General features: G+C 32.9%; 2 protein-coding genes and 1 long non-coding RNA gene across 8 annotated transcripts; all 3 read left to right on the top strand.

Annotated features, from left to right (window-relative positions):
* The first annotated feature begins 3179 nt into the window (after window positions 1-3179).
* On the top strand, window positions 3180-5013 carry LOC128185856 (uncharacterized). Its single transcript, XR_008243850.1, has 2 exons — window positions 3180-3346; window positions 4455-5013. It is a non-coding gene; the product is annotated as an uncharacterized LOC128185856 (long non-coding RNA).
* A 435-nt stretch (window positions 5014-5448) lies between these two features.
* On the top strand, window positions 5449-11594 carry LOC128184584 (uncharacterized). Its single transcript, XM_052854127.1, has 6 exons — window positions 5449-5675; window positions 7651-7683; window positions 7983-8309; window positions 8609-8860; window positions 8992-9073; window positions 9160-11594. The coding sequence occupies exons 1-6, from the start codon at window positions 5603-5605 to the stop codon at window positions 9626-9628; spliced, it is 1236 nt and encodes a 411-aa protein (XP_052710087.1). The 5' UTR covers window positions 5449-5602; the 3' UTR covers window positions 9629-11594.
* On the top strand, window positions 11594-18576 carry LOC128184582 (uncharacterized). Of its 6 annotated transcripts, none has more exons than XM_052854123.1 (8): window positions 11594-11678; window positions 13082-13129; window positions 13331-13687; window positions 14232-15542; window positions 16169-16244; window positions 16554-16592; window positions 16988-17024; window positions 17769-17840. In XM_052854123.1, exons 1-6 carry the CDS (start codon window positions 11636-11638, stop codon window positions 16585-16587), a joined length of 1869 nt encoding a protein of 622 aa, XP_052710083.1. In that variant the 5' UTR covers window positions 11594-11635; the 3' UTR covers window positions 16588-16592; window positions 16988-17024; window positions 17769-17840. The 6 variants fall into 6 exon arrangements, with proteins under 6 accessions (XP_052710083.1, XP_052710085.1, XP_052710084.1 ...); XM_052854125.1 differs by having other exon boundaries at window positions 16557-16592; window positions 17769-17824; XM_052854124.1 differs by lacking the exon at window positions 16988-17024 and having other exon boundaries at window positions 16557-16592; window positions 17769-17908.
* The last annotated feature ends 4048 nt before the right edge of the window (window positions 18577-22624 follow it).

The following is a 22624-nucleotide window of genomic DNA, read 5'->3' as shown; positions in this document are numbered from 1 at the left end:
CATCTATGACTTTATAAAGATAAACTAGGATAAGTGTGTACTAGCATTCGTGGCCATAAAAATGAAACTATTTAACTGACTGTGTTGTTGAACTCTTATTCCAAATCACATGAAAGGCAGTACAAAAAAAAGACCGTGATCGGCCACAGTCTCTCTGGTGACTCTTTAGTTAATTAAACTGAATTTAGATTTTGAACAATGCATTGTAAGCAAAATCTATATAGATTATACATTTTTGGTGACCAATAGATTAATTAATATATACAATCTTATCGATTGAAGAACCAAGTTAAATGTTAATGTTCATGTTGTCAGGCTTAGTTGGAATATACAATCATGTAATTTGTTTTAATTTATGAGACATTTTCTATACTTTAGAACGGACAAAACCAGTCATATTCATGATTTAAAAGAATTCTTCATCAATATCTTAATGCCTCTCATCAGAAACTCAGCTGATCTTTCTCCCATTGATAAATATCTCGCACCAATATTAGACCTATGAATTCAGATATAAGGCATGGTTGTTATGTTTTAAATTTTTAATTTATTGTGTGGTAGTACATGTAAATGAATAGGACTTATTTCAATTTTAAGAAGATAAAAAGTAAGTTTTTATCATAGTTTTATAATCTGATTTACAAATCCTTTATTGTAGCTCCTCGAAAAATTTGAAATTAAATCGCTTTCGAAATTTAGTTCATTTTTCCAAGAGACGCATTAAATTGTGCGTTTAATAAACGAGGGTGTATTTGACTGACAAAGATCCCTGAAATGACAATGTCCTACAACATCTGTTAATTTTACTGTTAAAAGCGTTAACTTTGCATATTTGAGAAATTTTAAAATCAAATAAATCTGAATTAATAGCTAAAATTAACAATTTACAATTATCATATATAACAGCCAATCAGGAAAGGTCTACCCCAAAATATGACGTGATTCATTCACTTTTGGTCTCCATTTTCTTGTTTTATCGATTTGAAAAGCAGATGACTGAATTTGGAGTATGATTTTTAATGAAATTTCAGAAACGGTTGTATCGTGATTCGTGTAAATGATGCACGAGTTTACACAAAAAAGTAGTAAGTGGCGAACGAATTTATTTTTTACCTATTAATTTTATATGAATCGCTGCAAAAAAATCATGACAGGTAAGAAGGTCTAAAAAATCAAAATGGCTAATGCGGCAATTTTTTTTTCGGTTATACTACTTGGAATAATCTTATTTTAAAAAAGAAATATTTCTAACGTTAGATACCTGTGTTTGTTATCGGTATACAAATGTTAACTTTGTTCGGTAATTCAACAGTTTGAGAGTTTTCGGAGTTTCCATAAATCTTGTATAACAGATACCGTCCGACTTATAGATTTTCCCTCTGATCACAAAATAAATAAATATAACGATTTAAATTATATACCTAAATATAGTTGTTTTGATTTTCCCGGTTAGTTGTAGTTTTTTAAAAATTTTCTTGAGCTCTTATTTTACATAACATACCGTTGTGTCAATTTTCTACAATTATGAAGAACAGTCCCGGTCGGGATTTAGCAAAATTATGACAAAGTAACAGGCAATTGCACAAAGCGAACTTTAGCATACTACATGTAGATTGAAACAACTAATTCAAACTCATAATTTTTGGAACATAATGGAGGAAAACGTGAACAATTACAAATTCAAACTTTCAAGACCCCGCCTTTCAGTACTCTCAGTACTTTGATTTACCCAGAGAGACTGTGGCCGATCACGGTCTTTTTATTGTACTGCCTTTCATGTGATTTGGAATTAGAGTTTAACAACACAGTCAGTTAAATAGTTTCATTTTTATGGCCACGAATGCTAGTACACACTTATCCTAGTTTATCCTTATAAAGTCATAGATGGATCTGCTCTCGTGATAATATTGCCTGTACTAGCTGTCGTGGTCAATAAAGCTGACTTTAATCTGCGTTGGTAAATTCTTATACCAAAATTAAAACATATAGAAGGCAGTGCGTTCCTTTACTTATACATGTTTACATAAAATTCCTCTCAAGTTAAGGTCTTTTAATGTTAAGATTTCCTGAACGGTTGTTTAGTTCAGTTATAAAAGTTCAGAACCAACTCTAAAATACCATGTTTTACAACATACATGTATAATACAAGGCACAAAGTAATATAAAAATCATTCTAGATTCTAATTAAGTCTTCTATACATTCAACTCAACCAGTTTTTCAAAATCCTAAGCTCTGCAATTGATATTTAATGTCAAGTTTCAGAAATAATTAATAAAACTAATAAATTAGAGTGTATCCACAACTCCCTAAAAAGCTCCCATTAAAGCATTCGCGCGCATCAGGAAGCCAGGTTTTATCTGGCGGCCGCCAAATAATTATGTGGCGGCCGCTAGATAATTATGTGGCGGCCGCCAGATAAAATATTTTTCCTACATGGCACCAACGGGCTTCCGTAATTATTCAATTATTCAGTTCAGATATATGAACAGTTGCAATAAAATGAAAGTTTATTGTTGTGCGCATCTAATGGCTTGAAATACATTTAAATTGCAATGACAGATATAACTAGTAGATTTGTTTCGGCTGCGTTTTTTATGTTTTAAAAAATCTGAAGAAATTTTGTTATCAAATATTTTAAGAAAAATAGTAAGAAAAATTCCATTTTTAAGGAGGCTGAATGGCAATCACCCTGCCCGTCATTTCTACCTTATATTAGAGTAACTATAGTTTCAGAGATGTATTCCTTAGCTAAAACTTATTTAGTAAACGATCTAAATATTTTTAAAGCTTTAAAATGTGAACATTTTTCTATTTATTTAAACAGAGCTAGAGCTCTTATTTTAAAGGGAATTTATTGAGGGGAACTAGTTGGTGGTTAGAACTTTTTTCTGATCCATTTAATTTCCATCAACTTCGTCTCGTGAGGTCAAACCCAGGGTCGTGAACCATACCATGGTATAATTTACACAACACCACAAAACAGTTTAAAATGTTCGGTGTATCTATTACTTATTTACTTGTGAACATATTTGTATGTAAAATATTGTATAGGGAGAGGGCTAAATAACTTTTAGAACTTGTGCCCGATCCCATTATAACCATTTTACAATAAAATAAGTTCAAACTAAACCAATGAATTGTTATGAATAACATATCCGGGTGTTTGCAAGCATAAAGTGATGAACAGCACAGTTCAGAGGTTCGATATCGATGAAGATGAACAACGTTCACTATAGTTCACTCATGGTCCTCAAAAGTTCAACTAGCCTTTTCTATTGTTTGCATTCATTGAACTTGTTCCGTGTCGTACAAACTACCATTAGGACCTTCTGTTGAATTTGAGAGGTATGGAATGAAATTACAATTTTAGTGCTTAATATATATATACAAGATACGTTATTATATTTTAATGTTAAAAAAGAAAACACGAGTTGTCCTTCTTATCTCTGAAAATGTATACTAATCCCCTTTAAAAAGTTACGTATATGGAATTTGTGCCTTATGTTCGTATTTGTGGGTCAATCCAATTCATTTTTGTTAAATAAAAGCAGTAATAATGGATACAGCGTGGAAAAATTCATCGATAAAACATACGTGTACAATGTAACTCTGCGAGATTATGAGCTCTCGTACTGGATAAATAGCACAGGGTTGGTATCAGTTACTTTGAAATGTAATTAATGGCATTCCATGATTAAAATCTACTTTCAAATTGGAATTTTAATGACATGCCAAATCAATTTGTTATTTTATCTATTATACCAGCCTCTGTAGAAATATAAGACATTGATGGAAACTATTTTGACAAAAAATATAGTAACATAATGTGTTCGATTCGACTCCTCGTGTATTGTGCTGTGTACGCCATTTTGACTTGTTTAGACGAATAATAAGCAGTACTGTCAGCATCTGGAATATTGGCCAATTTCTTTGAAATGTGAAAAGAAGCTCTACAGATTTCCGTGTTTTATATGATAACAATATATATTTCTCTTACTTCTGCATGATTTTATTAAGTGATTACAAGTTTTAATACGAAATGAATGGGTTTCAATGATAAACATAAATTGTGTCAGGAATGAAATCGCCTACATTGGTTGTGGAAATTTAGATTTTTTGGTTTGATACGAAAACTATTCGTGGGACAAAATTTAAATGAAATCAAGACCAATTTTTATCTATTTTACTCTTTATTTAACACGAATGGAGGATTTTATGTAATGACATGCAATTCGAACATAATCAATTTTATTGTCTATCCCCCCTCCCTAAAAAATCAACTATAGTTATCAGATCATCATCTTCCCAAGTCAACGGTTACTGATCCGATCTGCTCTACATGTGTAGAGCGGTGCGGATCAGAAACTTATGTACAACATCTCGTTTTTCATTACGTAAATAATTATTTAGATTCTGTTAAAAAACAAAATTTTTGATTATCAACATTTTACAGATGATTGGACAGTCTGCCACACGTTGTCTTGTAGTCGCCATCGTCTTGGAGGGATTTTTGATGACGTCGGAAGGTTGTGGGAGATCTGGGCCACGCCTCTCTGGACCAGCTTTGGAAGAGTGCCAAAATAATTGCGCGAGCATCCATAACACCCGACATTGTCAAGGCCGTACAAGCCGCAAGGGAACCCGGATGTGTATTCGCCGGGTCGCGTCTGATTATCATGGCTGTGTACATGGGTGCTGATGACGTCATGGAGATAGTTTTGATGTACATGTATGTACATATATTGCAGCTTTTAAATGCTGACACACTCACAGAGCACAGAACGGACCAACAAATACACCCAAGATACTGCGAACAGTTACAGAAAAAAACAGTTAATCATAATTTTAAAGTTAAAATGATAGCCTAAGGTAAACTACCTTTTATGTTAAGCATGCAATAATGTGTGCACAGAATTGATTTGAAAAGTTATTCCAATGTAGCAATTAAATTATTGTATATAATGGGAATGTAGTCTTCAAGGACGTGAAATAAAATTCAATGTAAAAATTCACATCTAAATTTCTTTGATTTTTAATTTTTTTTTGCTGATTTGTCTAGACTTTCAAGGCGTGCTTTACAATGAATACACTTGTGTCCATTTAAACCAACTCGTGAATTTCGTAGCTAGCCTGCAACAGGAGGGAGCATGCTTTGCAAAATTTCCAGCCGCTAACAATTTTATTGAAAATTTTAATAATTAATGTTACACTTAAATCATAAAGATCTATACATGTATCTTTTTAAAGTTTAATTCATCCAGAACTTCCATCAACCACCTAAGACGTTTCCTCAATAACTTGCTCTCTTCAGAAGTATCTAAATATATAATAATACAAAAAACCCTTTGTGTATACAGCAAATTTTGCTATAGAAGAAACATTCTATTCATTCTGTAAACGTTTCGGGTCATTAAACATGTAACCACTGCAAAAAACAAACAAAAATCGCGTGTTAAAATCTCAGATTTGGTCGATAACGATGCCACGTAAAAATCAGCTCGACATTCCTCTTTTGTTTTACCGATTATGCCTATATTTATCCTAATAAGGACGTAGGAGAATGAACAATGTAGGAATTGGTGCGTTTTTAGTTGTTTCGGGATGATACGAACTCTAGTTTTAGATCTATATTTTGTTGTCTTGCTGATCTACAATGGTGTATTGAAAATTTCAGGTAAGTGTGTAGTTTTCATTATCGCAGAATGAATTGGGGTGTGGAATGAGGCCGGCTGATCAACCATTGTTTATTTAAAATACACTACAGCTCAGCATTGTTCATTCACAAACCTGTACCTAGTCTTTCAGATCCTAAATAGCTGCTTGTTTGAAATTTTAAAAAGCATAAACAGTAGAGAGTTGTTCATAACTTTATGATAACTCGGCTGATTTGTTAAAACAAATAAACAGATGCAAAGTCTTCATCAGACTTAATTGGAAACCGGAAGTAAAATTGCCTAACACATTATCCAGAATCAATTTTTTTTATGTTGACAACCTGTAATAAGTTGCATCTTTCTCTTCGGTCTTTTAGTTGTAACCTTAAGAGAAAAATGTGATTTTGTTATTAAACTTTTTAGTGCTTGTGATAACATATTGATTATGTGGGTCCACTTTCGTTTTGATATGTCGATCTTAAGGATTTCTCGGTAGTTACTTAATTATGCAAACCTGCACAACATTAACACAATTCATATAGTTCTTAAAATTAGATTCATAATTACCATCTACCAGTTAATTAACTGTTGATACTTTGCCCTTTATGGTTTTGACTTATTTACTCAAAATATGTTGAATCAAAAATGCATTTAAAAATCTGACTGATGTGCAGAATTGCATACTAGTCTGTAACACTACTTTAAATAATGTAAAACATTAAAAGAATACATAAAATTTTAATGATAAAAATTTTATACAACAAACGGTCCATATACTAGTAAGCCATATGACAATTTTTTTCTGTCTGATACTGGACCATATGAGCTGATGCGATCCATTAACATACAGGCGTAGCTTGCATTATACAGAAAAAAAATTTCATTGCTATGTTACTTACATGTACCTTCATTTTCCAAATGCCGCACAAAAAGAGAGCTTATACGCTCGTATTTACATCTATCTTTAAATCATTCCATCAATTAGTATTGAGTAAGAGTACGTTTATCATTTATGTTATAAATAAGATAAAACAAAAGAAACAACCAATTTTCCAAATGTATGAAGATTACCAACTTGGGAGTCAATGGTCAGTTCGCAAAAGTCTGTGGGTGCGCTCATTGTAGCTCTATCTTTGATCGACCAAGAAATAATCCACGGAAAGTTAACAGCAAAAGTTAAAACAAGACATTGAAGGACGAGGTAAAAACTAATCTTGATAGCTACCAGAAGTAAACTTGTCATTAAAAAGGTTAACAATGCATCCAAAAGCAGTTTAGAATGCATGCAGTCTTACACCGGCAGCTAGCTTATTTCACTGGATAGCATACATGTATATTACTGTCCTGTCATGCATATATGAATTACAACTCTTTAACAAAACTATCGTAAGATCTATCACAGGGCATATCTTAGGATTGTCATAAGATCTGACTTATGACAACAATAAGAATCATCAAATCCGTTGCACAAAGTTACACTTCGTACTTGCGTATGCTATTTTTTTATTGCAAAATGTTAAAAAAGGACTAAAAGTCTAACAAAGCTGTTTTCTTTTTGCTTATTTTTGTTTTGTATTATGCTCGTGTATGATATAAATGTTTATGTGTTATTAATATGCTCTGAAATAATAATTGTTTTTTGCACAACGTGAACATTTTTTACCATTGGTAGTGGTGTTACTGTTAAACTAAGCTGTTTAAATATTGCAAAAGTTGGTCTAATGAACATTGGCATAAATAAATAAATATAAATTAGACCATAGATGCATATCAAAGTTTTACTCTGCACAAACAGTCTGTTTGTTCGAATTCAGTTATGACCATCAGATATGATACTTTTGTGAAACAGGAATGGTGAGATCTTAATTTTGGTCTCAAACTTAGTCATAAGATAGTTCTTTGAAACCAGTCCCCTAATCGTAAGATAAAGAGGAAAATAGCTCTTTTTAAGAATCTTTTAAATACAAGTATGTACAATGTAATATTAATTTTCAGGAACAAAGTCATGTCCGAAAACAGACCTTCACGGTAAGTATCTTATAAATTTTGTTGCAAACATAAGTTTTTAGTCTCTTACATGGCTAAAAACAATTGTAAGCCGTTCGCCTTTTCCGTGGTCAAAAGTTCGTGTTCTTAGTCAAATGTACAAGTACGAGTACATAAACCAAATAGCGTTTAATATGTCAAACTGTTTTTGCCTATAACCATGTGTAGTAATAGGAATGGTCATAGAAAGTAAATTCAACGGAATCTCAAGGAACATATCTTAAAAATTTCAACGAGACATGTATAAAAATTGCATAAATAGCTTTGATTTTTATTTTCAGTAACCAACATGTGTTCACCAGACAATTTCTTCTCCAACTTTATTTACCTGGATGTCCACAACGCTAGTCTTTACTACCTACAATCGTGTATATGCACGCTGCACGTGCGTTTTCCTGGAACACTTTACTTTAAGACTTTACAAACACCGCCACCAGATTGTGGATCTGTAATGCACGTGACCAGTAGCGATGGCAACCAAGTACACGTATTCCCATGTGGAGGGAATACGTCATTTCCTGTAAAAACAAATGATATGATAAACATATCAATTCATAATTTAGGAGAACTCAGTTATGATACTTCATACTGTTATGTCATATCACTGGGTCAGTAAATTTACTTGTTTTGTATCAATACTAAGTGAAAACTAAAATACATTCCAATAATTAGGCAATTGATTTGCGCTCTAGGCTGAGGTTAGGTGGTGAAAAAATTGCCCATCATATACACTTAAATTTCTATTTATGATTTGTTAAGCTATAAACTTTTCTTTGAAGCACTATATTTTAGCTAGTTTTACTATACAATATATTTACACAAAGCCTTCTTACAGAGATCAATTAAGTCTTAAAATGATCACGACCACCCAGTCCTCTTATCAAACGGGAGCTTTTTTTTCTTTCAGCATCAGACAGCGGAGTTGGTACGAATGCTTTCCAGATCACGTGTCCTCACATGGAGAGACTCACGACCACAACTACAACCTCTAATGTGACGTCATCCACCCCCGCTACCTCCCCCAAACCAATCTTTACAGCTAAGGTAACAGCCTCATTGACCTCAACAAGGCCTTCCAATATCGCTCCAACAACTGAATCTGAAAGTACAAGTGCTGTTTTGGAAGTCAAGGAAACTGTTGTCAGACAGGATGTACCACGTGAGTCTTTGACGGTTTACGTTCAGCTTCATAAGAAAGCAAGTACTTGTTGGTTGAAAATTATATTTCATAAAAAGCATTAAATCTAAAAAAAAAATTAAGGCAACATTTTCTGGTTTTTATTTTGACAGTGGAAGTGATTATCACGGTCGCCATACTTGTTCCGGTGGCATCGATAGGTATCGTGTTAGTATCCATTTACCTTTGGAGAAGGTAAGCCATGAATCATCATTTCCTTTAGAATGTACTGTGTAATTAAAATATAGTAGAATACCCTATTTCAATACTATTTTTCATAGAAAAATACTTCAGAGACTCTTAAGAAATTTGAAGAAAGATCACCGTTTCCGCGAAGAAGCTGTAATAGACGTAGGTGATGGGTTAAAAGAGAATGTCTCTAACCATAGCAACGAAGATCTGAGCAAAGAAGACAAGACAAAAATATCCGTTGTCAATGTTCGAATTGCTAACACGACTCCAACAGCACCACGTGTCGTCACACTTCGGAAGTCCCATAGCAACAAAAATATCATCGTCCTTTCGTCAGAAAAATCGAGCAGAAAGGCCAACGGAAGTGACGAAGCTGATGACGTAGCATTAGATGAAAGAAGAAATCGACTCCGCTGGAAAAGGTCGGAAACCGATAGTGGATATTTTACAGAAATTCATTTAGGAAGTGGGTCCAAAACAATAATTACAGTTGAAAATCTTCCAAAATTGCACAACGAAGAACAAATAAAATATGATGATATCCAAACAGAGCTTTGAATGAAGTTCACATCGGTGGATCCAAAAAGTGCAAATATGTTGACTAAAAATAATGTTTCTTGGCTATACAGAGCAGTGCTACTCTATAATTTACTCAAAATCAATATTTAACCAATATATGTACTTTTTAGGCGTAAATATTATAAGTATTATGCTTATTCTCTGGTGACATTGTTCTAATGATATATCCTTTTTTTTTTAGGTTGACTGTATTTTATTGTTTATTTCATTTCATTATAAATTATTTTATATTGATGTTTACTTAATATCATCATGAATCAGTGTAACTATTTAATATTGTATATTATAGTAAATGGTATTTTTCATCAGCATGAAAGAAAACTGCTTATTATACTATTTTTTAGAGAGTTATATACATTTGTTTTTTTCTACTGTGCCATGTATGTATGTTTTATTTATTTGAAATTTATAAAAATAACTTGTTAACCGTTTAAACCTTCCGACGTATTTTTGTGATGTGGGTGATAATTAATGAGGCTGGCAAAACCCCGCTTTGTTTACGGTCGCAAGTAATTCAAAAATGCAAATTCCGTGTATAAACAGCGGAAAATTCGAGGGGATGGAAATATGTGTAGTTTTAAAAATGTGTTGATATCCATCCTTGCATACGATTCTTTTACTACACTGTCCATTAATCGGAAAATTTGACACTGCATTTGCCGTAAACTGAACACAAACAAAATATTTCTTCTCGTATAATCCACTATCATGCACATTTTAAAGCCAGAAATACAATGTTCTAATCCATGTACTTTGTATCTTTGTCAAGACGACCCACATACATGTATTAATTGTTAACATAAGTCGATTCACGTTTAAAAGATCAAGTAGATGGAAGGTGCCTACAACTTTTTGAAATTTGAGATGTGAATTCTTTCAATGGTGCCTCATAACAATAGCTTGCTTTTATGAAATGTACCGAGCATGATTTTAAGATAAACGCATTTAAAAGTAACGAGCGTTTACATCTGCCATTTTCAGTGAATTATGAAAGAAACAAGCAACAAATTTCGAAGTTTTACCGTTTTTGACGAATGAAATAGATAATGCCTACAGTCCCTCTAAAAACGGAGTTTTATAAATGTTAATTCTTAATCTTAAAAATGATTTCAATTAAACATAGATATCGAGATTACTTTTCATAGGATTTACAATGGAAAGCCAGGAAAATGTCTCATTTTCTATAATTTATGAGGACCTTTATATAGTCATAAAGTATCTTAAAAGATATATAAAATCAATTATAACATTATAATGGATCACGCACCAAAAAGACACCAATCATTTACTAGATCTTAAACTTGAATATTTTACTATTTCGACGTTAAAGGACCTACATGTAAATAGTGTAAATGTGTATTGTCCTTACATTGAAATCGTTAAGTACAATAGGTCCTTATGCCCTAATTAAAGGACATTAATCGGCGAGTACTTAATAGTTAAATGAAACCGACTGGAAAGGTGCTCCTTCGTCAACCGTCCGTTAATCTCATTCACAATTAATCTCCGTGTTTGCGCGGAAAAGAGGTTAATCAGCGGTTTATTTATTATATATTTGGGGCATTTTAAATATTTAAATGTATGTTAAGTTGTGGACCATGAAATAAGTGTCTATAAGAACGGACCGGCAAATTCCGATCGGGCCGATTGTGTCTTTGTTCAGATCGATGGTTGTAGAGAATGCGCTTATCGAAGAAAGGAACCAGTATGTAGATTTGACGTCTATTGTTTCGAACAGATCTTCTCTATTGCAAAGGATCAACACTTGCTGTTTAAATAATCCGCCGTGTTAATTCTGAAATCAAATACGGATCAGTCATAATGCACACCCCTCTGAGCTAGAAAGGGAGTAATGAATGTACGCACCCCGATACGACCAGCGCTATTTGAGGCTCGAATGACAATTTTGCTGGAATGAATTTTCAACAACGTTTAGGAATTTAAATTTTTTTTTGTGATTATCAAAGCTGTGATATATCAAAGAGGATGGAGCTGTTAGTCGCTTTGATTTTCCTATATTTCACAAAAGGTAAGGAAAGAAACACTATATTCGTGAATTGATGAAATGCAAAATTTCCGACTTATGGCTAATACAGTGGACGGCCGATCAGTTCCGTCGAAATCAATAACAAACCTAAAATCGATGCTCCAAACCGGTTTCTACCTTGCCTTAATGAGCCTTTATTGATTTATATCAACACCATATCCAAGTTTTAGAATTCTTGTATTAATAGTAAAACAGACATTAATAATTCAATTTGTCAAAGTCTTGCAAAAGCTCTTGCATGCAATATCAATTAATTGTTTTTAGAGCATCGTTCTCTTAAATTCTATTTTATAACAGTTAGAAGAATATTTATTTTTGAAAATACATGTAAAAGTGTGTCAGATTCTATAAACGAAAACTCACAAAATGCAGCATTCATTATTTGAAAAATTCATGTATAAATAGCTGTTCGCCATGAATAAAATAAGCTCTTAAACTTTGTGCCAACTCGTTATGAATGAAATATTTGATTTTGAGGTCTTCGGCCAAATTTACAATGGCGCACCTCTTGAAATTTAAAAACCAAATACTCTTTGAGTAATACAACAATGGGTGTCATTAAAGAAACACGCAAACAGTTTGCTTCTTACGCTGTGAATATGTAAACCATCTTTGGCGAACAATGTTGAACTCCGTCAAATTGTAAATCACGAAAATAACTCTATCCTATTTCCAACTCTTTGAGGGTACCAGAACACCAATTCATCGGACCAAACCATGCTTCAGTTTTCACAGGGGTACTGTTGTAATGGCCTGTGTATATGTCATTTGCGACAAATAAGAAGTTATTTACTGAGTAAACACTTTTAAATGCATTTCAGAGGCGTCTTTGAAATCCTTAAAAACCCTTCAATTTGGATTTGACAGACATTCACTTGTTAGGGAATACGATCTGGTAGCTTCGCGAATATCTAAAAGAAAAAAATGTGTTCTATATGACTTTTTTAATTGTAATATTTTTAACATCTCCCTGATCAAAAATGTTCAGACTACCATTCCTAATAATTGTCATTGTTTCATTATTTTAATCAAAGTACTGAAAATCCCAGAAAAGACCAACTAGCATGATTCGTAATTATACTGTTGTTTGCCTCTGGTTAACGTTCAGGTCATGCTTTGATATTGATTCATCATAGCATTATATGTTTTGGAACAAAAATTATTTGAATCATTTTGTATTAACTGCCTCTTAGAAAATACTTAGTCAGTTTTTACTATAGAGCAGAACCAATTTGTAATACTAGTATTAGAGCATACAATCATCCACTATGATAACTCAATATCAAAATTATCGGCATTGTGAAAAAAACAAGAAAAAAACTTATATTTATTAATAAGCAATGGATTAAGCAGTAAGTAACATATCTCTAAATTGCTGCTTGCAGGTGCTGCTCAACTTTCGTTTTGCGCACAGTCTTCTTCGCCTATTCCAGGTAGGATAAAAAAAATTGTAGTTATGCAAACTAAAGTAACAATAACAATTCATTGTATTATTCTTCATCAAATTTGTTCTTTCAAAGGGTAATTATAAATATGATATTCATATCATTAAAATGAGACAAATACAAGATACCAAACTGCATGTGCTCATGTATGTATAATTATACGTTGCATCATTGGTATTTTTTTAACAGTGGCTACCATGTGCAAATCAACCACCGTTATCGGTAACCACGTGGTGATTGACGTCACTGAAGCAGGGGAGAGAATGTTGGAGGGTATCAATGCTTGCACCTGTTACCTCACCCCTGTTATAACCAAAGAGAAAGCTAGGCTCTATGTACTTAAACAGAGTTCTCTGGAACCTGGTTATAATGGCTGTGGTTCTAGAATTGATGTTATCATCGACAGTACGCAAGACTCTGGGGTGATTCGAAATGTCTGTTTTTTGAACGGAAATGTGGAGCTACAAAATAACACTATTGGAAATATCTCGTTTGTAAAAGAGTTCTATCCAAACGATGACAGATACTGTATCGGGCTACGATCAGGTAAATCTATTCTATATTTTGTGTTTTTTAAAAATGCCTTCAATAAAGTATATCCTTCAAGTAAAAATTAAGGAGAACTAATTTCCTTCATACAGTTAAAGGTTTGCAATGTAAAAAAATACATGTACATGTCATATGTTTTACATATGCAACAACTTTAACATCTGCAAAATGGGACAATTCTTCATAAATATGTTAAAGATTCATAGCATTATATAATTTCCTAATACCCTTAATCGATGTTTTTTGTTTAGACATTCGATCAAATTTCAAGAATATACATTTGTGATTACCAAAACAAGGTATACCGGAAATCACGATTATAGGCAATTACTAAATAAGTTAACAAGAAAGGGTAAATTCTACCATATGGCGGTTTCCCGTCGAAGAGAAAACTGATTACCGGCTTTGCATGGGTGGGGGATGTAGTAGGGTTTTATGTCTATGTGATGTAGACAAATATATGTCTAGGAATGTTCTCTGTTGTTGCATGTTTTAAAGAATTTTAATAATCTTTCAATATTATTTCACTTCCACGTACTAGATGATTCGGGAGCCAAGTTACAGGTGCAGTGCTTTACACCAGGAGAGGAAACACCGTTCCCAACACGACCACCCTCTACAACGGGCTCAACGTCTCCTCTTCCAACAGATCCGATCACCACCCCAGCGGCTATCAGTGCATCAACACCACCTGTGACCACAGCAAAATCTACCACTGCCGCACCGCCACCTCCTACCACATCAGCTGAAGAAACCACACAATTTACCACAGCGAGGGCAACAACGCCCAGCCCTACAACAGTTGCACCCATTACAACGAAAAATTCCGACCAAACTACAACACATGAGGCATTAACAACAGAAGCTGTATCATTGACTTCTAGGTCAGAGGCAATTACAGCTAAATTGCCTTCAAGTACAACGGTAAACACACCTTCATCAACTTTATCACCAGATACCACCCCCAAAACAACAACCCAGTCCTCTGTTACGTCAGAAAAACGCGAAGAAACACCCAGTACACAGTCACAGATTACCACAGCAATTGCTGATGTTTTGACGACAGATTCAGCGACAAGTTCAGCGTTAATTGTTTCAACATCAGAACAAACAAGTACATCAACAATAACAACAACAAGACCGCTACCGATAACGACAACACTAATTGAAGCTCCAACACCATCACCATCAACCACTGAAACTACAACTACATCATCTAAACTAACAACGCCGGAGCCAACTACATCGATGAAAACAACAACATTATCACCAACAACTACATCGACAAAATCTACAACAGCATCACAATCAACATCATTACCATCAACAACCACGACAATCGAAACAACATCTTCGCCAACAACAACTTCCTCCATTAAAACAACAATTATAACACCACCAACAACTACATTAATAAAAACAACATCATCACCAGCAACAACACCTACACCATCAACAACAACAAAAACCAACACATCTACATCATTGTCACCAACAACTACATCTATTAAATCAACTTCATCTTCACTGCCAATTGCTACATCTACCATTATATCAACCATACAATCAACAACAAAAACTACATCGATGAAAACAACATCACAACCAACACAAACACCAACGACAACTTCATCAATCAATACAACACCGTCGATTTCCTCAGCTGCAACAACTCCAATGACAACAACAACAGAAAAATCTGTAACAACAAATCCAGCTGATACCGAGCCTCCAGCCTCGTCTTCATCTCCTGTTGTTACGAGTACGACACAAGATGTCACCACAGCCTCTTCCAATGCAACCCAAACTCCCAACAAAGGATCGCCGGAAAAGGCAGACGACGGAGTGCCTTGTAAGTCTTTTTCTTCCCATGTGATTTTTTGCATTTTTTCTCTATTTACATGCAACGCGCATGTATAACTGTTCATGCCTTGACCATTTTATCTGTTTGAATAAAGAAACAGCATGAATGACATGAAAGAATCAAACATTCACAATGGTGTTAATTTGCATTTTGTTCCATATCTGGCACTAATATTTCTACTCTAGGAATATTAACAAAGTATTGCAAATGAATATCAATCCTTTCTTTAATTATTAAATATATCAATCATTTTAACGTGAAGTTTTCCCTTCCATTGTATTTTGCATAGCGGAAATGTAATCTTTAATTAAGCAATTATATCAGTAAACATGTCGAAATGTGTACTGTGGAATCATTTAATCCGTGGGGGCCAATTTTCGTGAATTGTTGGTTTTTCTTAGATGTAGTTTGATGGATTCGCCGTTTTTTAGTTTCAGTAAGAAAATTAACAGTTTCAAAATTTGTTTTCGTCGAGGATATAAATTCGTTGAGGAGCCAATGACTAGCCACGAATACCACGAAAATTAAGCCATTACGAATTTTAATAATTCCATAGTATTTCTCTCACCATTATAATCAGATCAATGATACAATGATTGCTATATTTTTTCCAGTATCCATCATCATTCCTGTAGCAGTGGGCGGGGTCGTGCTTCTGATCGTCATTGTAACGGTGTCCGTTTGTATCAGGTAAGTCAAATCACAGGAAAGGCCAAAAAAGTAGAAAAATATTGTACTATTACTTTAGAATTTTTAATGTTCCACGCATTTAACTGTTTATTACTTCAATAATTCAACGTAAATAAACATGGGTCACACAATGAATTTAACCAATAAACTAATTCAATCGATGTCTAAGGTATTTGTAATTTGCATGATTATGTATGTACTAGTTTGATAATGACAGTCATATAAGGTATTAATAGTAGGCCTATGTGCTTTCTTTTTTTTTAAATTAAAGTAAGCCAATGTTTAAGATGTTTATTTTCTATAATATAGCAGGAAACAGAGGAACAGAAAGTACATGCTATAGGAGTGGTAAATGTTAACTATCATAGTTACACGGGGATATTTGGGTTTTAACTGTGTGCCGCGAAAATCACCATTCTGCTACACTTAATGATTAATTGCGCAGCTTTACTTTTATTTATAGCTAGTTTTATAATTTCTCTTCTGTTTAATTTATTATGAAATAATTTCTTTAAAAACCCAACAAATAATAATTATACAGGTAAGATAACAGTTAATTAGAAACATATACATTGCATCAACATGTAGGCATTAGCTTTGTGTATCATTTGAAAAAGTCTTACGCAATGTAATTTTTTATCTAAGAACTCATACTGCCTTTCCTTATATTAGCAGACATGAGCTCACACCTAGTTTAAAGTGTAATTGTAGGCCTCAATTTATGCCGTATTCATTTCTTTCAGATTACGCAGATAATGTTTCATTTCCTCAAAATTTATGGTAAATCTAGGCGAAATTTTTTATGTTTTAACCCAGAACATGTTTCGTTCTAAAACATGTATATCTATTACCTTTAATTGTTGGCACAGTCTAGAATGTTTTCAGATTAAAAACAAACTTGTATTGCCTGACAAGACAGTTAAAAGAGTTTCTTTTCCCCTCTGTCTGTCTTTTTTCTCTGTTAATGTGTGACCCACCATAGCCATTATAACCAGCAAATGATAGCAACAATCGTTCCTACAAGACCAGGATGTGTTTGCACCGTCTAATTGCGTAATAACAGGCTCACATTCTGTGTCGTCCAGGAATTTTTTCTAAAACTATTAATTCTGTCGTGAAATACTCGGTTTGCCTCGAGAAATCGTTTTTTTTTTTTTACTATTAGCACATCCATTTCACTTCATCTAGGCCTAGTTTAATTCTTCATTATAACAGGACGTTGTCATTTTTTCTTTTCTTTTTCACTAAGAAGGTATTCGTTAAGGTTTTGGGGAAGGTTTTTTTTTGGTATAATCAATTACAATCGTTTTGTTTAACGTGACTTTTTAAAATCATTTTCAATACCATTTGAATTACGTATAAGGTAAAATAACAATCATTCCTGAAATTATTGCCTTTTTGTATTCACAATGAAGTTTTCAAAATGCAGTAAAGTTAACGAGCTAAAATATACATGGACAGATCATAATTGCATTTTATAATAACATTAGAGTTTTCAATTATTTCAAATGCAATTAATTTCAGGCGCGGCAGCAGGGGAGGGGAAACACTTATTGGAATGGCAGAACGGCAGATAAACGACAAATCAACGTACGACAACCCGACATACGAGGACTTCTGGTACTCCAACAACGTCACAGAAAAGGATGTAGACACGGACTCCATGATGCAGGAAAAAGACCGAGCCGACAGTACGGAAGATGTAAATCCGGAAAACGAGGAACAGGGAGTAGAAGTGAGTCAAGTGAAAGTAGACGGTGATACTTGGACACACTTATGACGAAGTGGAAACTACTAGTCCCCTGTGCCAAATAGCCATTTCATTTGCAATATCCAGAATATGCCTTGTGTTTCGTGCAAATAAGAACTGCTGGAAAAAACATGAATGTATGTCAGATTTTCAGTTTATTATCAATATGAACCATATCATTATAAAGAAAGCATGATTCTTTCATTCATCATATTTGTATTGTTTTATGTCAACTTAACCTTGTGGAGTTAAAGTGTAGTGTATAAAATAGGATATGAATATATATGATGATTTAATGTGTATACAAATACTGTTTTATATATATATCTCGTTAAACAAAGTACATGGTACCAGTATTTTATTTACATGTAATAGTATTGTACATGTTTCAGAACCATCGAATATCAAAGTTCAGTTAAGTTTAATGGTGGCAGAAACATGGTCTTAATGGTATTAATACATGAAACTAAATATTATTTAGTGAAAGTTATAAAATGAGAATTTTTAAGGATTTCTTATTGCAAAAGACGGCATTATGAACAATTCTATGTCATGTTATCAGTAATACTTATTTCAATACAAATGACACATGTTATCTGTTAAAAGAAATATTCGAATAGTAATGCATGAAATATACTATTCGAAACGATACCAATTCTTTAAGAGAAATGTGTCAATGTATTTGATATGACATGCAGATTATGCATCACTGTCCAATAATTGTGTTTCAACTTTTGTTGATTTACATTATATTTCATTGTTTTTACCATTCAGCAGTTATATCATGCATTGAATTTGACCAATCGATCTTCATTGCCATGCGTTACCGTGTGTGTATATATCCATTAATGACTTGACTGTCTCATCAGTAATCTCCCTTAAGACTAATTGTTTTGAGGGTATGTCGGAGAGATTAATGGGGACAGCATTACACAATGGAGACGTTTTTCATTATATTGCAGCGAGGTTTGTGATTATCTGCCAGGAAGTTGCGGAAAATAGATCAACAATATCCGTGAAAACATGTGTCATTAGCTAAAGGGTTGATAGAGTTATTTAATATTCTGCTATCAGATATTGTATGATCTTTAATTACAGTTAAATCAGGCCAACTCATATTATTTATTTTGTCGAACATTATATAATATATCTTTTTATAAACTATTGAAATGTAAAATCCAAACATATGTATATATTTTTATGTCTATTACTTCGAGTTATTCATGTACATGTACATACATCTCACAATTTTCACGTTCTATTATTTATATTTAAGTAACATTAAGCAATCGCGCAGCATTAACCTCCATTTTCATAACTCCCTAGTCACTTTGTTTTGAATTGTCGTGTGATAATATAATTGTGTCATATATTTGTATGAACTATTGGTTTGTTTGAACAAAAATATAATGGGAGAAAGTAATTGATTTTATTAATTGTATGCGGGATGAATAAAGTACACAAATAAACTCCACGACTTTTTTTTCTAACTTTTGCTTTTGACCTCACCTGTATGGCATGCAGGTAATCCATCTTCATTGAAACCCATAAATCTTTGTTGCAATTTTATCGGTCCTACAACTGGTACATTCTGAATGCAAACATCCTCCAAAGCCCCGGGGGTGGAGCAATAGGCTGACCCCTCATTAATTTGGTAATGCGCGTACTTAGTCAGTGGGTTTTTTTCTATTTCTATCAATTTTCGGTGCGTTTCCTTGAGTCTTCTTTACCAATATATATAGGTGTATTCCCTAAATGTTGTCATGAAAACGTGAGAATATTAATGGTCAACACTCCTGCGCTAATTGTAACATTGTATTACATGAAATATATACGTGTGGCCGCACCTTTTAGATTTAAGATATTACCTACCAGATTGTGGCGATGGTGCAAACAAAAATAAGCATTCACCGTTTAAAAATGAAATGTGTGTAACATTGTCATTACAAAACTTTGTATTTTAGTTTGGTAAATAATAATTTAAAAAAAATCAAATTATAGTTATTTATCTTTCTTCAAAAAGCTTAAGAAGCAGTACTGAATAAAGTATAATATGCCCAGGTAAGGAGAATCTAAAAATAAAAAAAAGTTTTATTGATAAACTTAAAAAAACCACAAGAATAGATAACACTGGAACCATTTTTGCATTACATGCGTTTTATTGGAAAGAATTGTGTTAATGACAAAACAAAAGACGAATTGGCATAAAAGATAAAAAAAAAAATCCCCTGAGATTTATGGGAACTCTACTGGTGGTCCAAGATGCGGCAATATAGGGCAGAATAAAAAAAAAAAGCACGAGCCCGTAAATTTTTTTTCTTTTAAATGTATAATCTAAATCAGAATTATTCTATTTTGACATGCAAACAGTTTTTGTCACAAAGCAAGGGAGTTTAACGTCACAAACTGTCTCAGAATTGCTTGGGCTGGCATGCATATCTTTTTGCGCGCTCTGTGCATTTTGAAAATTATTACTTTTAGGGCTGGATGTATTAAATTCATGTTAAAAGCACACAAAGAAAAGTTTCTACTACATATGATGACATTATGTTATATATTCCATCGGGTGACAATTATTAGGAACTAGAATACCAAATTTCAGTCTTTTGACCAAACTGTGATTATCCGTAAAAAGCAAGACATTTATCACAATTAGCATTTGATCTGTCCAAAAATGCGGGCAAATTATATGTATAATTGGAATTCAATTACAATAGTATATTTGGTTCAAAATTTTTTTTCAAAAATTCCATGGTAAACAATTCTCTAGATTTCACTAGCTTTCATGCAAAATCTTGAACAGTAAATACGTGCAGTTATTCATGTGGAGTGAAACATTCCTTGTATAAGAAAGGGCTTGGACAAATGTAGTTTGTCAACCATTCAAAAGTATGTTTCGAAAATAAACACATGGTTCACACATCAGACATTGCACAATGTTCAGAGCTTGTTGCCAAATAGAGTTTGGAAACAATGTTTATATAACATTGCCTCGTACATCAGATTCAATGCTAAATTTTGGGCTGTTCCTCCTTCTACATAGGAGCAGACCTGAATGATTTGTCAAAAAGATCATTAACATGCTGTGTTGTGGTACCTTTCACCGCAAAATAACTTAGTATCCGTAGTCAAACACCCTCGGCTTTTACTTACTCTGTGAGGAGGCCGTATGGTCAATTAACCCATCACATTTTCTGGTACCCTTTTTCAAATATGATTATTTCATCCATAAATTACTTTTTAGTGAACTAAATTCCATGTAAAGCTCTGAAAGTTCAACATTTTCCTATATCTTTTAAAATACACGCAGTTCTTCTTCTTTAGAAGATTAATAAAGTCTTAAGTGGCCACGACCATGCAACCTTCTTAAACAACCCGAACTATCTAAAACCAATAATATCACAAAGTGAAATCGCTATAAGAGTTTCTTATATATTTTTGTTAAATCATAATTATGCTTGTAGCATGTCTTTCCGTTACATAATATGCATATTTATCAGTAAATTAACCACCAGGATTTTGTAAATACATGTTTAAATGTATCACTAATGCTGAAATTTTTTTAATTTACTGGTTGGCATTAAATACAAAATTTACAACTATTAAATTCTGTATTTACTGCCAAAGCATGACAGATATATCGCTTTAAAACTTTATCTCTAATTTCCCCGATTGTTTATATATATATATATATATATATATATATATATATATATATATATATACCCTGTATCCAATCGTGTATTTATACTATCACAATAATCACTTTCATGTATATGAGAAAAATCTCGAAATGATAGAGATAAAGATTGGATGAAAATGTGCATGTATGTCTAATTGATTCATATTAAGTATATCATTTGATAAATAAATTTAAAGTAAATAAGAAATTGTGTTTACATGTTGCCTAAGGATAAATCTGTTATGTTTTCTGTTAAAATCAAAATTATGTTATATTAATGCTATTATAATAGGAAATGTTAGGCTAATAATGTATAATTATTTATATAAAGAGACACATCATTAATTGATAATGATGTACATGTATTTATGTAAAAAGAAACATTGATTGCAATGGTTACATTGTAACATTTAAAGGGGCATGGTCACGATTTTGGTCAAAAATTATTTTTCCGATTTTAACATTCACAATGCTTCAGAAAGGCATTTTTAATAGGCAACCGAAATTTGAGTGTCATTTGTTGAGTTATAAGCGAGTTACAGAGCTTGAAATTATTCGCTATGTAAACAAAGCGTTTGTTTACATTTTGAACTTTGAAGTAAAAATTTCAGTTTTAAACTTAAAACGAATGTGTTAAACGTTAGGAACTGTTTATCCATGCCTAAAATAAATAAAAAGATAGACAAATAAGCTGGAAAAAGATTTTTTACTGGTATATTGAACCTATGTAAACAAAAACAGGGCACGAGCCTTGTTTACATGACGAAGAATTGTGAGCCCTTTATCTTGCTTATAACTCTACGAATCACTCTCAAATCTTATTTGATTATTAGAAATACCTTATTGAAGCATTGTAAACAATAGAAATCGAAAAATAAAATTTGACCAAAATCGTGACCATACATGCCCCTTTAAAATATCTAATAGTTTCTATATGATCAGATATTT

The sequence above is a fragment of the Crassostrea angulata genome, chromosome 5, assembly GCF_025612915.1.
Source record: "Crassostrea angulata isolate pt1a10 chromosome 5, ASM2561291v2, whole genome shotgun sequence".
Lineage (NCBI taxonomy): Eukaryota > Metazoa > Mollusca > Bivalvia > Ostreida > Ostreidae > Magallana > Magallana angulata.
Note: the sequence above shows the minus strand (reverse complement) of the source record. Positions and strands in the feature narration are given on the sequence as shown.